The following is a 17614-nucleotide window of genomic DNA, read 5'->3' on the forward strand; positions in this document are numbered from 1 at the left end:
ATCCTCGGTTAGATCACCTCACCCTCTGGTTGAAACTTCAGACCCTCACCGTGGAACCTCTGAACCCAATGCTCCCATAATTAACATTGGTTCTCCACAAGGTGCCTCTGAAGCTCATAGCAGCAATCACCCAGCCTCTCCTGCACCCAACCTCTCCATCATTCCCTATACTCACCTTCAACCCACATCTCTCTCTGAGTGCATCAATATTTTCAATCATGAAGCCTCCTTGAGGCTCCGCAATGTGCACGGTCAGACTGACCTCAGTGAGAATGCTGAAAATGTGGCTGATGAGTGGAACAATTTGAGCACTTGGCTGGTGGCTCAGTTTCCCGTTATGCTGCAGCTCCTGCATGCAGAGGGAAGTCAGAGCATTGAGGCTGCAAAGCAAAGGTTTGCTAGGAGGGTGGCTCTTCATGAACTCGAACAGAGAACCAAGCTTCTTGAAGCCATTGAAGAAGCCAAGAGACAGAAAGAACAAGAAGAAGAAGCTGCCCGTCAAGCAGCAGCTCAGGCTGAACAAGCCAGACTTGAGGCCGAACGTCTTGAAGCTGAGGCTGAGGCAGAGCGACTTGCACCAGTTCTGTTTACTCCTGCTGCTTCTGCTTCCATTCCAGAACCTCAAGCTGCTCAGAACGTTCCTTCCAGCTCTGATTACCACACCTAACAGTGTTCAGTGATCCGGGCCGGTGTGAAAAACAATGGCTGCCACCACCAGTGAAACTCAAAGAGATGGTTACAACGCAAAGCCTCCTATGTTCGATGGTCAAAGGTTCGAATATTGGAAAGATAGACTGGAAAGTTTCTTTCTGGGTTTCGATGCAGATCTCTGGGATATTATTGTGGATGGCTATGAGCGTCCAGTTGATGCAGATGGCAAAAAGATCCCAAGGTCAGAGATGTCTGCAGATCAAAAGAAGCTGTACTCACAACATCATAAAGCAAGAGCAATTCTTCTAAGTGCTATCTCCTATGAGGAGTACCAGAAGATTACAGATCGTGAGTTTGCTAAAGGCATTTTTGATTCTCTGAAGATGTCTCATGAAGGAAACAAGAAAGTCAAAGAATCAAAGGCATTGTCTTTGATCCAAAAGTATGAATCCTTCATCATGGAGCCAAATGAGTCCATTGAAGAAATGTTCTCCAGATTTCAACTGCTTGTAGCTGGCATACGTCCTCTCAACAAGAGCTACACAACAAAAGATCACGTCATAAGGGTCATCAGGTGTCTTCCTGAAAGTTGGATGCCTTTGGTGACTTCAATAGAGCTCACGAGAGATGTTGAGAATATGAGTTTAGAAGAACTCATCAGCATTTTGAAATGCCATGAGCTGAAGCGCTCAGAGATGCAAGATCTGAGGAAAAAGTCCATAGCCTTGAAATCCAAATCTGAAAAGGCTAAGGTTGAGAAGTCAAAGGCTCTTCAAGCTGAAGAAGAAGAATCTGAAGAAGCATCAGAAGATTCTGATGAAGATGAGCTGACTCTGATCTCCAAGAGACTCAACCGCATCTGGAAGCACAGGCAGAGCAAGTTCAAAGGCTCTGGAAAGGCAAGAGGAAAGTCTGAATCCTCAGGTCAGAAGAAGTCATCAATCAAGGAAGTCACTTGCTTTGAGTGCAAAGAATCAGGGCACTACAAAAGTGACTGTCCAAAATTGAAGAAGGACAAGAAGCCAAAGAAGCACTTCAAGACCAAGAAGAGTCTGATGGTGACATTCGATGAATCAGAGTCAGAGGATGTTGACTCTGATGGTGAAGTCCAAGGACTCATGGCTATTGTCAAAGACAAAGGAACAGAGTCAAAGGAAGCTGTTGACTCTGACTCAGAATCAGAAGGAGATCCAGACTCTGACGATGAAAATGAGGTATTTGCTTCCTTCTCTACCTCTGAACTGAAACATGCTTTGTCTGATATCATGGATAAGTATAACTCCTTGTTGTCTAAGCATAAGAAGCTGAAAAAGAACTTATCTGCTGTTTCTAAAACTCCTTCTGAACATGAGAAAATCATATCTGATTTGAAAAATGATAACCATGCTTTAGTTAATTCTAACTCTGTGCTTAAGAATCAAATTGCAAAGTTAGAAGAAGTTATTGCCTGCGATGCCTCTGATAGTAAGCATGAATCTAAGTATGAAAAATCTTTTCAAAGATTCCTGGCTAAAAGCGTAGATAGAAGCTTAATGGCTTCAATGATCTATGGTGTAAGCAGAAATGGAATGCATGGCATTGGCTATTCTAAACCAATTAGAAATGAGCCTTCTGTGTCTAAAGCTAAATCCTTGTATGAATGCTTTGTTCCCTCTGGTACCATATTGCCTGATTCTGTACCTGCTGAAGTTGCTAAAAACCCTCTTAAAAAGGGATCTTTCTCTATGACTAAATATCATGCAAATATTCCTTTAAAATATCATGTTGAGACACCCAAGGTGATCAGAACCCTTGGGGTAACTAACAAAAGAGGACCCAGAAAGTGGGTACCTAAGGACAAGATTATCTATGTTGCAGATATCCTTGATAGCTCCACTGAAACACCAATCATGGTATCTGGACAGTGGATGCTCGCGTCACATGACGGGAGAAAAGCGTATGTTCCGAGAGCTGAAACTTAAGCCTGGAGGCGAAGTTGGCTTTGGAGGAAATGAAAAGGGTAAAATTATTGGTACTGGTACTATTTGTGTAGATAGTAGTCCATGCATTGATAATGTTTTATTGGTAGACGGCTTAACACATAACTTATTGTCTATAAGTCAAGTCCCACATCAGAGAAGTCAAGGTAGGAGGAAGAGTTTATAAGAGATGTGACCCATAAACCTAATGCCTTAAGGTTTTGGGTTAAGATGTGGTGTCTAAGATCTCCTTGGTGTTTCCCCTCGACCTTGCTCCGTGGGTCCTCGCCGTGACTCTCCCCAACAAGTGGTATCAGAGCCAGGTCCCGTGTTCGAATCCCACGGAAGGCATGCTGTGCAGCTAGTTTGGCTGGCAGGTGCTGGGGGGGGGGGATTGTTGGGTCCAGGTGGGCCAGCATCCTGCCTGCAGGTAGCATTCGAAACGGGGCGCTGTCTGCTACGCTATAAGAAATAACGTTGCGCCCTCACTAACACCAATTGGTTTTGGCGTAGTGGTAAGCGCGTGATCCTACAGCGGATTCTGAGGTCAGAACTCTCCGGGCACGACTGGCGACCAGGGCTGCTGCTGATGCCGTGGAAGAGCGTGGTCGCGACTTCTTCCTCGCCAAAGCTCAAGTCCAATATCTTTACGAGGGGATTGACCTCAGCGGGACGGGAGCTTTAAAGAAGGTCACCCCCTAGGGATTGGTCGGCTCGGGCGATCCCCCGGGCTTCAATGCTGCATATTTCGCTGCTGTTGAAAACGCAGGAGTGGCAGAAAATGTTAGTGTAGTGTGAATATTTTGTATTGATTTTTCTTACCTTCCTTTTTTTTGTTTTTTTTTTGTAATCAATATCGCCCGACGTTATTTAATGAAAATTTGCTGCGATTTCGTTTGTTTATTTCATTCCTTGTTCGCGCCCTTGTGCCCTTCGGGCTTTGCATTTTGTGCTCGTGTAGCGATTTTGAATGTGTGCTAGTGAAAATAGGACTTTAGCTCAGCCTTGGGTTGAGGTTTTCTCCTCGGACCAATATTTCCCGTAAGAGCAGGTGTGACCTCGCCGGTTTTATCCCGGCGAGGGCTTACAGTGCTAGGCACCCAATGGCCATATAGGTTTACCCAGACTTATGCCTAGTTTTTGTTCTCGCCCATGTTTCGGGGAGGTCTCGTTTGCCCATATTTCAGGGAGACTTTTGGGGATAAACTGATTGCCCTTGGACAAGGAGCTTTCCCGCACACATCGCCAACAAGAGGTCAGCGATTCGCGCCAGACTTTCCAGAGCAATCCCCAGAAATCAAGGTCGTGTTGGGATTGCCACCTTCAGGGAATTTTTCCCACCGGGCGAACGTGACATGTTAGTTGAGTTGCTATCCGGGTAGCAGCGGTTTGCGTCGGACTTTCCCGGAGTGATCCCCAGACATCAAGGTCGTGTTGGGATCGCCACATTCCGGGAATTTTTCCCACCGAGCGACTGTCATATTGTAGTCCAGCTAGGAGTATTACTTGAGAATATCCTTTTGTATTTGATTTGTAAAAATTTTACATGGGAGGGATGCCTCATTAAAAAACTCCTGTGGCGGAGAAAAAGAGTGCATTTTTATTTTTGGTCCTAATTTTTGGTTTTGTTACTATGTTCCCGTTCCTGATCTTTGCCGCGTCCTCGGCTCCGCTTTCCACACGCTTCCGCTCCCCGCCCCTCAGGTCAAAGTATCATCCCCATAGCCACCTCTTTCGAGCCAGACGTGCTCACTAGCCATTCATCATTACTTCTTGGCTGGCCTCCTTCCATGCCCGCCCCGTGGTGGTGAGGAACTTCTCCCATTTTACTCTTTTTCCTGTCGTACTTGGACATCCCTGGCTTAAAAACTACCAAACCCACAGGCTTCCAATATTTTGACTCTCTTTTTGCTTTACCCGGGCGACGACTCACTGGTTTCCCTCTCCTCGCCTTCTTTCTCTCCTTAGACCACTCGCGCGCCTTATCATCTCTTTTCTCGCCCCTGCCCTGCTGGACGATCCACTGGCCCATTTCTTGAATCACAATTCCCTTTCTCTTCTCCTCCTCTCGCCTTGAACTCAAGAAATTTGGTTTTCTGAACATCAGCAGTTCCCAGAATTCTGGGTCTTTTCAGCTCCAGCAGAAGAGGTCAAAGTTCTCCTTTACCAGCTTCTCCAAGCGTCTCTCCTGATTAACCGTAAGCCTGGGCTCGATCGCCAACACCCCCTGCTAAATTTATATGCCTCTTAGTCTGCGATCACATTTGCCCAACGCTCCTCTGCATGAGCGTCCGTGAACTGTCCATCCTTACCTATTCCGCCATCTACCCCGACCCGTCCTGCATTGCTCTTTGATCTTGCTATCTTCCTGTCAACCTCCTGCTTCGATCCCCCCGGCCTGCCCTGATTACCTTGGATGACCTCAACCTCATGACACCTGTGTCCCTCGCCAGCTCCTTTCTTTCCATACAGGCTAAGACCGTTGTTGTAAAATTCTCTCGCCCTCCTTTGATCAACTACAATCTTTCCTACTTTTTCGCTTATCAGCGGATATTTCACCGCCAGGTGTGCCGTCGAAATTACTGCGCAGAGGCGATTGAGTGTGTTCCTTCCAATGATGACGTTGTAGGATGCCACAACCTGCAATACAAGATACCTTACACGGAGTAGCTTGGCGTTATCGTCGATACCAAAGACTGTGTCCAGATCTACATATCCGCGCACCCAGACTTGCTCGCCCGAGAAGCATACCAACGTTCCTGTATAGGGCATTAGATCTTTGTCCGTCAATCCTAATCGATCAAAAGCATCCCCATAGATGATGTCCGCGGAGCTCCCTTGGTCCAAAAGAACCCGTCGCACGTTAAAACTGTTGATCCTTATCATCACAACCACAGAATCGTCTTTGTGTGTCCTGATTCCTTCGAAATCTGCCGACGATATCACAATATATGGATGCTGGAAACCGAATGGAGTTTCGTACTGTTGCACTGATGTCACTGCTCTCACGTGCCTTCGCCTCGCCGACGCTGTATCCCCGCCCCCGCCAAAGCCACCCGTGATTGTGTTTATTGTCCCAACTGGCGGCTCAAGGTCTTTATTAAAGGTTTCTTCCGCCCCCTTCTTCCTTGTTGCCATTATTTCCTTCTTGTCAGCGGTTGGCGTGCGTCGGCGGTCATCCCGCTGACGGCCCCCTTTATACCGGTTCCCTTGCTGCCGCTCTCCATTCCACCAATCGCCACGGTCGTTCATCTGCGATCGTCCCGCTCGAATGAGCCTCTCGATCTCGTTCTTCAGGGTAAAGCAATCTCCCGTGTCGTGGCCTGCCGAGCGGTGGTACTCGCACCACTTTGTTTTATCCAACGTTACTCGGGGCGGATCGGCCTCTTTCTCGCCTTCCTCAACCGCGTGAGTTGCTTTGACCTCCAGAAGCAACTCCGTCAGGTGTGCATTAAGACTCTTACCTGACTCCTCTCGCCGGCGAGGATCAGCTTGATACCACGGTCTGCGGCGCTCAAAATTTTCCCTCTTGGGGTACAACGGCTCCTTCGCAGCCTTTTCTCCTGTCCTCACCTTCCTTTCCCGCTTTCTGCTGCCCTCTCCCCTCTCCTTATTCCACTTTTCTTCCGGCGAAACGTCCCCTGGTTCGCCGTCTTTCTCCTTTTTCGCGCACCTTCGCTTGAAAGCATCATCTTCCTCGTCCAGGATGTAGGTGTTTGCTCGCGTCCGGATCTCCGCCATGGACCGAGCCGGCTTGCGACTCAACTTGTTGTTCAGCTTTCCCGGCTGCAACCCGTTCTTGAAAGCCCGCGCACAGGCGTGCTTCTTGCAAGTAATCGTTCCGCTGTCGTATATCATCAACACTACGGATGAAACGCCTCCAGTCTTGGCCTGAGGTGCCGCTTTCTCCTCTCCCGAAACTCCGGATGAGTGCGCTGGTGATCTCTGCTGCTCCGGTGAAGTCGGCGAAGAAGGTAACAGAGGCGTTGGAGAAGGAGGTGGAGGTGGTGGTGGAGGAGGAGTTAACTGATCGGTTTTTTCACGGCGAACTTGCTCGCGTCGCGGCCTGCCTCTCACGCGACGTGGAGGCGAAACGCGCCGCCGTTCCTGATCTTCGTCGCGTCGTCGACGACGTGTTTCCATCGATCCTGATTGGTGAACTGAAGAACTTCAAGTGAAAAACTGAAAACTGAAGAAATTTACACAGAGAATCGGAATTCTCCAAATTCAATTGCAATCCACGTAGTCCGGGAATCAAAATCTATCGTTCCCCACAAACGGCGCCAAATATTCCATCATGAACATTGAGATGAGGTATAGTACCTAAGGTGCAAGGAACGTGATGTGAGATTCCTAGAGAGAATGAGAGCGTAACCGCTTAGAGAGAGAAAGTAACTGAATTTCGAGCTTGTTATTTCTCAAATGAGCTAAGAGTCCTTTACAATAGGTTCCTTCTATTGTCACGGTTACGTCCTTAACCGTGGCAATAGAGGCCATCTATTGCCACGGTTACGTACTTAACCATGACAATAGATTCCACCTATTGTCACGGTTAAGCTCGTAACCGTGGCAATAGGTGACCTCTATTGCCACGGTTTTAACCGTGACAATAGGTCATATTCTGCGAAATAGCTACAGATTTTTTTATTTTTTTTTTCCTGGTCTGTGCATAAATTTTAGTACGTTTATATTGAAAAATAAATTGCATAAAATCACCAACATTTAGATATTCTAGCCAAATTACTCAAATATTCCAACCTTGAATAAGAAAACAATACTAATTGTTATTGAGAACATACTCTCACAAGAAATTAAACCAAATAGCCCACACTAGCCAGTACAGTACACTGTTTGAACCAAATACTCTCAAAAAACATGCGCAGTACAGTTCCTAACCATAAGTAGTCCATACTCTCACAAGGAATTAAACCAAATAGCCCACACTAGGCAAAATTCTTTAACACATAAGTAGCCCACTCTTCTTTAATTTCATTTAGTTGATCCTCGTCATAGAAGCCAAATTGACAATCGGAGAAGTACTGCAAAATGATGGTAAAAGTAACAAAATTTAGAGTCACACTTAAAAATAGGAAAAATTAAGAATTTAGTCAAAGTTTCATACCGCTTGTGGAATTGTAGATTTTTTGTGCGCAATTATCATCTTTAGAAAGCTTAGTACATAGTACCCGCAATCTATATCATTGTTTGAGCAGGGCACTACAAAAAACAAATATAATATATAACAGTGATTTGGTAGATCTAATTGTTTTCAGTTATGTAAATATGTATACCTTTATAGTATTCCATTTGGCTTTGGACCATGTAATCCTCTTGTCATTGCAATTAGCACGGTAGATCATCATTGCACTAACAAATTGAATGAAAAACTCATGATTAAATATTTGAATAGCATGACTAACATAGCAAGTAGATCTATATAAGCTTACTTATCAAACATCTCTTTCATGACTTTGCGTTGATTCAAACTACCATGTATAGGATCCAAGTAAAATAAGGTCCCTGTAGTGGCATTAATCACAACCAACACCCAATGTGCCCTACAAGCAAGACATGTTAAATTATAATATTAATAAATCAAGTAGTGGCATTAATCACAACCAACACCCAATATTACTGCATTCCAACACCCAATATTGCTATTTTCATGTCTTATTTTGAGTTCTATTTTACTAAAATTTTAAACAAATATAAGCTCAGATCGATGATCAGAACTGATTTTCTTAAGGAAATGAATTTGTATTTCTAGCAAGCAATTAAAAGCAGAAACGACAGAATGGGTGGTACAGAACACTAAATTGATTTTTTAGATTGTGGGTGCTCAAGAATCATGTTGGTCAAAAATAGAAAAGTTTATTAGACTCCCTATTAACCTTTCACAAGTTGTAATTATTCAGATCAGATCTCCAGTATGCATTTTATTGGCAACAAGAAGATTCTGCTCGACAACTTGAATTAATATCATGTTAAATAACAGCTCATTCAATCATTTCAAATAACAATGTCTAAGAGGTTCAGGATTATAACTAATAAGGCCTACCAACCCTGAAAAGTGACTCCGCAACCACATACTAAATAGCACATATTTCAAATTCATACAGCGTTGAGACTCATTCAAAAAAAAAAATAGAGAAAGAGAACAAAAGTCCTACGCAGAACAAGATGCCCGTAAACATGAGCTGTTATCTCTTTTGCTCACCGGAGCTTAGCTTTTATGGGTACATATGTTGTCATGAGCTCATATAAATGAGATAACCAAACACAAGGTGACACAAATTAAACAATAGACATAGAAGTAAACTACACATGATAAGCCTCCGCTGACCTGGCCTCAATTAGTTCTCTATTTCTATTTGTCAACATGTACTGTACACAGTTATCTCTTTTGCTCACAGGAACTTAGCTTTTATGTATACATATGCAGCTTAAATTCTGAACCATATGTCAAAACTCACTTAATTGATACAAAGCAAGGAAAAACAAATCAAGCTGAAATGAAGGTAAGGCAAGGAAAAACAAAGCAAAGATGTAAAACAAAATACCTTTTTGACAAATTGATACAACAAATCAACCAAGTAACTTTGCCTATGACTATGAGCTCCAGCCGTGGCACATGCTCCTCTGCAATTTTCCGATTCCCAAGCAGGATACACTGATTGCAATTCTAATCCTTCAAATTAAACAAGAGTAATTAAAATTAGGCAAATACACAAGCAAAAAAGAAAAGAACAAGTGGGAATTTACAATGAAAATAGCAATACAATTGGTCTCTTAGGGTGTGTTTGGGAGTCTTTAGGGGAAGGGAGGGGTGGCTGAGGGGAAGGAGGGGTGGCTGAGTCTTTTGGGTGTCTTTAGTTTGGGGGTCTTTATGCAACAGAACATGTTGCATAACGGAAACCTGGATGATTTAACAATTCTTATAACCCATCACCAAACTACATGCTACATTTATAGAGAGAACAGACACCAACTTATGACCATCTCTCTCTCTCTCTCACACACACACAAACACAAAATTCCTTTGTTCCAAGATGAATCACTTACATCATCATCATTGAGTTTAAATGTCTCACTGAAGTACTTGCCCATGCAAACACCACAATTGATGCAGCTCTGCTCAACCTAGTAGTAGCAAAAATGAGCACAAGAAAGAATCAGGTTCAAAAGATTCTAAATGATGCAATGATACCACAATACACACCAAGCCACAAATTGGACAAATACTTACCACAAAATCTAGTTTTTTTTTCTTCTCCTTTTTAACTTCAAGCCAACAATTTCTCTAATCTTTATGACCTGCAAAAAGAAAAAGGTTCAGATATTGTTAAGACATACATTGTAAACCATGTTAAACTTCAATTTCTCTAAAGATCCATGTGGTGCTTGGCAAGAGATCAAGAATTGATAAAGCATATGCTGACAACAAACTATAACTATGAAAGAACATAAACTACATTAGACTGGCAAATTCATGCCAAGTTGCTAATGAATCATTGTCAACGCAAAACCAATGCTGACCTGTAAATATTTCAATGTCTGCTCCAAGCTCTAACTCTGATTTTCCCTTCAGTTGCAGGTAGATGAGTCAAAAAGTTAGAACTGACAAAATAATGTTGACAAAATAACCAAACATGCAATGAATTTGACAAAAATCAAAAGTGCATTTACCATTAGGAAGCAGCTTTTGCATTATGAAACCCTTTCTTCAATTCTGCAACTCTTTTCACACAAGCAGCCTTGGATTTCCAGAATTCCTTTCAGAATCGTCGCTTCTCTTCTCCCAGATCATGTTGTCCACCCTGTGTTGCACAATGAAGGCTGCATCGCTTCCCACTATCCATGTTTCCACATGGGATGCTTCGTCATCTGCTTCTTCAAACCTCAACGTCCTCTTCGCTCCACTCCTTCTTCTCCTTCTCCGCCACCGCCGCAATGTCGTTCCCCTCACCTTTGTGGTGCTTGGATTTCGCGAACCTGACAGCAGTGCGGAGCAACGACGAGTTCCTCGATCTGCGGGTTCTGGATCGCCGCTGCAGGGGAGGCTTCAGGTCGTCGTCGACGGCAGGGGCATGTTCATCGGGGAAGGGGATGATGAGGACGCGGACGTCGCCGCCGGCGAGGGAGAGGTAGAGCTAGCCAAAGGGTTAGGGATTTGAAGGGTTACGATCGGAGGAAGAAGAGAGCAGCGACGGTGGTAGATAGGGAACAGGTCGATGGAGAGTGGGAGATCGAGTGGGAGAGTGGGAGATCGAGTGGGAGAGAGGGTTTAGGAAAAATTCTGAAAAAAATTGAAGAGTAAAGTTCTCTATTGTCACGGTCCATAAAAAAATTAATAAAATATTGTTACCTATTACCACGGTTCCTTTTATAACCGTGGTAATTGCTCTATTATCACGGTTCCGCCTATAACCGTGATAATAGAGGCGTGACAAAATGTCATTTCTGTAGTAGTGTTAGCGACTTTCTCCATTTTGCGCCTTGATCTTCCATGTTTTTGAAAGATATCAATCATATTTGGAATGGCAACATTGTGTTTTTGACAGAATAATGAAACCACATTGAGTAAAGAATGCCAACCATCATCTCTCATGGCTTGCAACCTTTGCTTTGATACTGAAACCAATTTCATAGCACAATATCTTGATATTTTCTTTGTAATGCTTGAGATAATTCACTTGTAATCCCCAAAATATTTTTCATCAAGTGTAAGATAAAACAAATTCGAAAGATTGAATATAATCCAACAAAGCACATGCTTCAGCTCTTTGGTCCAAACTTTTGCCATCTTCCTCAACAATTTCAAGAACATCAATCGTTGAAGAGAACAAAGATACAATATTAATTAATGAACCATAATGCGAGCCCCATCTAGTATCACCGGCCTTCTTGATGGCAATTTCTTGATTCAAACCACGCCCACTAGAAATTTCTCCATTTTGCAATGCTTCTTTCACCTTAGCAATTTGACTTTCGCGAACAATATCTCGACGCTTACATGAAGCTCCAGCAACATTACACAAATTAGCAACTGTATTAAAAAACAATGTCATTTCAACATGCCATTTTGCTACTGTAACAAGAGCTAATTGAAGTTGATGAGCAAGGCAATGAGTATAGAATGCACCACTATTCTCTTTCAATATCAAGCTTTTGAGCCCATTAAATTCACCTTGCATATTACTTGCTCCATCGTATCCTTGTCCACGTAATCTTGACAAGCTTAACCCATGTTTTGCAAACAATGAGTCCAAAGCCAACTTTAGCAATAAAGCATTAGTATTGGGAACATGAATAAGACCAAGAAGACGCTCTATAACTTGTCTTTTCTTATTCACATAACGTAAAGCCACAACCATTTGTTCCTTAATTGAGATATCTCGAGATTCATCAACCAAAATAGCAAATAAATTATCACCCAAATCATCAAGAATAACTCTAGTAGTCTCACTAGCAGCAGCTCTAACAATATCTTTTTGTATTTTAGGAGCTATGAGTTTGAGATTTCCACGAGCATTCTTTAAAAATTGATGAATAGTGTATTGTGGTTGGAAAGAAAATCTAGAAGCACCAGGAAATTCCCCTTATTACTTGAAGACTTGACTCATCATTACCACGAAAAGCTAACCCTTGGCGCAATAAAAACCGAATGCTATCAATTATAGCAGTCAAATGAACTCGGTAATCTTCTTTAATTTGATGAGATTGTTTGCCCAAAGCAATTTCAATGTGTTGTGATTGTTTCATTAGAGCTTCAAAATTTCTCCAAGCTTGATTATGAGGACTATTTGCACCACCAATATGAGTTTGCAACCTGTCACTTTTCTTCCAATTTGTAAAGCCTTTTGTTATAAATGTATCTCCACTACCTTTATGTTCTCCAACATCGGACCTCATGAGATAACAACATAAACAAAATACCGCATCTTCTTTTTTACTATATTCTAACCAATGGCCATATTTCAAATACCAATCGGGGTTGAACCTACGAAGAATATTTCCAAATTCTCTTTGTGGAAAACTAATCTCTTTTGGTTGACAAGGACCCTTTTGTAGATAACATCTTCTAATTTCATCTCTATCATTAGGGTGATAACATGAAATTCTTGGCCTTAAACCAGGATCATTAGGAAGATTTACTGAATCAAAATCCAAAAATCTTTTTTTTTGTGGATGGACCCATGGTTTTATCAAGTGCTTGAGGTTGAGAAGATGAAGGCTCTGACTCTGAAGTTGACTTCCTTTTGTAAAACTTTTCCATTGATAAAGTCTAGAATTAAAATCAAACAACCATAATTAAATGTGACGACACTGAAAATTATTTCAAAGGCATCAAACACAGTGTCTATAAAGTTTAAATAAAAAATTAGACAGTGAGATTGTGAGTTATTGATAATACTTAATAACAAAAAGTGAAACATACATGGTTATAAATTTACAATTCACTATCTTCAAAACCCAACTAAGAAATACACACATTTGAGTTTATCAAAATGAATGATTCAATAGCAAAAGGGCAAAATCTAAAGTCTAAAGCAATAAATTGGAAGCTAACGGATCAGTGACATGATTGAATTTAATAGCCAAATGCCAAAAGACGAAGCTAAAGTGGCTAAATAGCAAGTGGGTTTTTCTTTTTTAATGAATAAATAACACATGATTCAATATATATAAGAGTAAAGAGATTTATAATGGTTACCAGCAAGAGTTAGAAGATGCACAAGTGGATTTCAAAAGCAACACCGTTTTGACTTGAACAGAGGAAATATGCCCTGCAGCTTCGTCTTCTTCTTGTGTGACTGTGTGGGTACGGAGGTTTTGGAGAAATGAAATAGTAAAGTTGGATAAATGTGTTCCAATCTATTATCTTTTGGATATTTGACTTGTTGAAAAAGTAAAGAAGTACAAAGAAGTGAGAGAAAACTTTGTTCAAGGACGTGGCGTCAAATGCAAAAACCACAAAGAAGTCAGAGAAAAAGTTGAAGAGATTTAACTTTTAGTGGCATTGGAAGTAAAATAGTGTAGCTATGGGGGCATTTAGTTATTGGTTGGGGGCAATTGAATATTTTATATTACAAAATAAAGGGGTATTGGGAAGAATTTGGCTCAAGGACGTGGGGTCAAATGCCCCACCCACTCAACACGTGGGTCCGTCACTGACCCAAGCCCATCTCCTAACCTTAAGCCACAAGGAATCTCAAAATTAAGGAGCTGGTTCAACATGTGCGAGACCCCACTTACGCATATATTAAACAGAAAGGGTGACAAGGGATCTCCCTATCAAAGATCCTTCTCAATTTTGAAAAAATTCAGTTTGAGAACCATTGACAAGAGCATCAACTGAACCCGTAGAAACACACTCCTCAATCCATGAGATAAAATACCCACTAGATGTTATCATAAGCCTTGGCGAAATCCAGCTTTAATAGCAAGTCATCCTCCCCTCTCTTTCCCATTGCATGAACAATCTCATCAGCAATATACATAGAAACTCATAGCACCAATAACCCATCAGCTACCACCTTGTTCCCATCGCCCAAACCTCAATCCATCCTGACCTCCCCTCAATCTCTTTTCTTCGATCATACCAAAGCATAACTCGTCACCACAATCTTCTCTCCTTCTCTCCCAACGACCACCATGACCCTTTGCAAAATCTTCTACACCCTACAATAGATCCCAGATCAAAGCTCCTCTGTCATCATCCTCGTGCATCACCACTGTTTCATGTCACTAAACGACCGTCACGGTCACGGTGTCGCCAGACATAGCCATCGCCACCGTGTGTCTCTAGCCATCATCCTAGCCTTGCGACTGAAGCCACCTCATCCACCCACCATGGCACGAAACCTTGCTGAGTCGCCGAGGAGAGCCATCGCAAAGACATCGTTGCTCCTCTCTCCCTCCACCGGCATTGGGTTAAGATCTGGATTTTTGGTGATCCATGGGGGCGTTGCTTGTACGACGGTTGTGGCTCCGTCATGGGCTTGGCAAGTAAATGTCCATTTTCTTGAAATTTACTTGAGTCCTACATTGATCGATGGTCATCGAACAACCTCTGGCTGTCGTTCAACGTTCTGTCAAGCTCCTTATTGTCGTCAGTTTCTGCTCTTCAAGTTGCAGGCTTGCAGCCATAGAATTGTAGAAGGTGTAAGAAGATTATGAAGAAAGGTGAAAAATAAAATGGTAAGTGTAGATACAATGAGTCTACATCGTTCATATTTTTATTAATTTATCTGATGGTGTTTGTTAAATTGGACCACGGTTAGCCAGTTTTAAAACTGACTCACTGTAAGCAAAACCTTTTTTTATTGCTAATCAATGAATAATAATGTCCAGACTTTTATGTTCAAGAGGTCAGCTATCTTCCCAAAAACGCTGAATTTTGTTATTGCATTCATGAGTTTCTACATTGTAGGCATGGCAGTGATGAAGGTAAGTTCTCTATATTATTAGAACATATGTGTATTTCCAACATCAATCTTTTATTTTGGTATGTGTGCCGAATGTAAACGTCTTACTGAATTTATATAGGATATACCTGACAACAAAGGAGATAAAGCATTTGGCATCCATTCATTTTCAGCACGTTTCGGTAAAAAAACGGGTATTTTATGATCAAGTGAAACATCCCAACAAATTTGGTTATGCCCTCCTGTTAGCCCTTGGATTTGACAGACTAATCTTTGTTAGGTATTTTGGATTTGTGTCTCTTTTTTTGAAATGGCTTTTGTGATTGCCCTCACTATGGGAGCAACATCTTCTTTCTTGTGGAGTAAAATTGTCACGGTAAATAATTTTTCTCTCTCTTATTAATAAATCTTCTCTCAAGTGTGTTTATGTTGAGCAGAATATTTCATCTTAATGATCTTGGAAGTATTGCCAAAGGTAAAAGTTGATCTATAAATAAGATATTCTCTCAAGTTGATCTTCAATGTGTTAGGTTTTGGGATTTGTTGTTCTTGCTTCAGTTCTCGGGTATCATGCCAAGTTTGTAGATTTGGAAAGCAAACATTCCATAACATCCTTCTGCTGGAAGGTAATCATTTACCTAAAAAGACTTTACTATTTGAGTTCAATATCAGAATTATTATTTAAAAGAAATTTAATTATGAATATAAATATTTCTGATTAAGCTAATGAACTTAATCATACAAGACAGTAATTTTTTCTTCGGAGAAAACTTCAAAATTATTCAAAGCGCAAAATTTACTGAGACATGAATTATATGTATATTTGTTTTTAAATTGTTTGTACTATTTTTTCATTTCGCATATAGTGCAAATGATCTTATACATGGGCGGATCTACTTGTAAGTGAGGGGGTTCAATTGAACCCCCTGAACAATTTTTTTTTGCACTTATACCCCTATATAATATATTTTTTGAACCCCCTAAAATTTTTAAATTACACTAGTAGACTAAGTTTTGCACCTATTTGCACTAAAGACTTACTCCTCTCACTCTCTCACACACACGCGCACTCAGTCACTCATCCTCTTTCTCTCGCTACCCTAAGTCCCACCCAACTGAGATTTGAGAACTGCAATCAGAATCATCATATACAAAATAGTTCAATCTCAAATTATGCTTCCTTTGTTCAATTTTTCTGTTTCGAGTTAGTTACTTAATTCTTGAAGACAATTGAATTATTCATTTATCTGATCTTTACTGAATTGGAAACGTTCAATGAGAATAATATATTTTTCTGGTGTTTTCATTTTAGATTTCTCACCTCAGTTGGTCAATTTAAACTAAGATATTTTGCATGTGCATATATACATAAATATTTGCAGATACAAAATTTCAAGTGACATGTACTTTTTCCTCTGTTTTTACTTATTTGGGCTGCTATTTTCGTTAGTAAGTAAAATAATAAGAGAATGTCGCTTTTATATATTTCTGCAAGTTTTATGTAAGATTTAACTTTATTTAGTTTTCCTTCGATTGAGGGGAGAAAAGAATCGCTACTGTTAGTGTAAATTGTTCAACGATTTCATAATATGAAATCATGTAGAGGACAACTATGACTTGTATAATTTCTGATGTATAAACATATTAAAGTTGTTTTTAATTATATTTTTACCGATGTGTTCATGTGAAAAATTTGAACCCTGGCCGGGGGTCCTGGATCCGCCACTGATCTTATATATGCATGTTTTTCGCAGGTATTAGAAGTGGCGTACCTGCTCATGCCATTAACTAGATGAAGATGCAGAGGCAAAGTCAAATTAAGAATTATGTTGCTCTTTTTGATATTGGTCATGTTATTTAATTTTTCTTATTTTGTTCAAGGTCACTTTATTTGACAATGAATGAGTACGTGGTTTCCCTTTTAGGTAGGTATGGAAAATAATGTGTATGAATTCCACCTCCACCACAGTAGATATAAAATATATGCGAGATATAATAAGAGCATTTTTATCCATCACATTCACTAAAGTGTTTACATTTCATTTTATATTATTTTTGATAATTCTCTATAGTGTCACATCATCTAAATCACTTTATTAATGTTTTACTCCAACCCAACAACTCTTAAAAGTTTCTTTAGTAGACCCCACAATCAACACCAAACCACTTTTACTTCCGTATAATAATAATAACATTTTTATTTTTTGTGCACAATTTGAAGAGACATAGTATCTGGATGTAGACACTAATTTTTGACAGTATGGAGATTTCATTTGCTCCAATGGTGTGAGACACACATCTTCAAGTGTCTTAGGGAAGAGAAACTCTCACCGAAGATGCTCTAAGACATATGAAGAGTGAATGACAAATCGAGAAGATATATATGAAGAGAATATGAGTAGGGTGGATTTTTTTTGGTCTGAATGCATAAAGTTGTTGTTTTAGTATATTATATACAATATAATAGTATTAGACTTGATAGTATTAACCATGATAAAAATATAAAAATATATAATGTTTGGTCACATACCGTATAATTTATTGTTTCGCTTAAACTAATATAAACTTATGTCTTGT

The 17614-nt window shown here is 40.7% G+C and overlaps 1 protein-coding gene, 2 long non-coding RNA genes and 1 pseudogene across 3 annotated transcripts; 1 reads left to right on the plus strand and 3 right to left on the minus strand.

Annotated features, from left to right (window-relative positions):
* Positions 1 to 7802: 7802 nt before the first annotated feature.
* LOC130727987 (uncharacterized) lies at positions 7803 to 9716 on the minus strand. Its single transcript, XM_057579307.1, has 5 exons — positions 9672 to 9716; positions 9170 to 9291; positions 8057 to 8167; positions 7901 to 7976; positions 7803 to 7826 (listed from the first exon to the last, which is right to left on the minus strand). The coding sequence occupies exons 1-5, from the start codon at positions 9714 to 9716 to the stop codon at positions 7803 to 7805; spliced, it is 378 nt and encodes a 125-aa protein (XP_057435290.1).
* A 160-nt stretch (positions 9717 to 9876) lies between these two features.
* LOC130733828 (uncharacterized) lies at positions 9877 to 10451 on the minus strand. The gene is made up of 3 exons (XR_009017646.1): positions 10296 to 10451; positions 10146 to 10191; positions 9877 to 9923 (listed from the first exon to the last, which is right to left on the minus strand). It is a non-coding gene; the product is annotated as an uncharacterized LOC130733828 (long non-coding RNA).
* A 50-nt stretch (positions 10452 to 10501) lies between these two features.
* Positions 10502 to 12885, minus strand: LOC130727995 (uncharacterized; annotated as a pseudogene).
* Positions 12886 to 13886: 1001 nt separating this feature from the next.
* LOC130733827 (uncharacterized) lies at positions 13887 to 17049 on the plus strand. The gene is made up of 5 exons (XR_009017645.1): positions 13887 to 14810; positions 14964 to 15059; positions 15159 to 15413; positions 15568 to 15663; positions 16792 to 17049. It is a non-coding gene; the product is annotated as an uncharacterized LOC130733827 (long non-coding RNA).
* The last annotated feature ends 565 nt before the right edge of the window (positions 17050 to 17614 follow it).

This window comes from Lotus japonicus, chromosome 1, assembly GCF_012489685.1.
Source record: "Lotus japonicus ecotype B-129 chromosome 1, LjGifu_v1.2".
NCBI classification, from domain to species: domain Eukaryota; kingdom Viridiplantae; phylum Streptophyta; class Magnoliopsida; order Fabales; family Fabaceae; genus Lotus; species Lotus japonicus.

Bases quoted from the DNA above. Each gene is read 5' to 3' on its own strand.
- LOC130727987 (XM_057579307.1), bottom strand. From the start codon at position 9,716: ATGGGCAAGTACTTCAGTGAGACATTTAAACTCAATGATGATGAT. The intron at 8,168-9,169 runs GTATTTTGTTTT...TCTTGCTTGTAG, and splicing joins TGTATCAATTTGTCAAAAAG to GGCACATTGGGTGTTGGTTG. The intron at 7,977-8,056 runs GTAAGCTTATAT...TCAATTTGTTAG, and splicing joins ATGAAAGAGATGTTTGATAA to TGCAATGATGATCTACCGTG.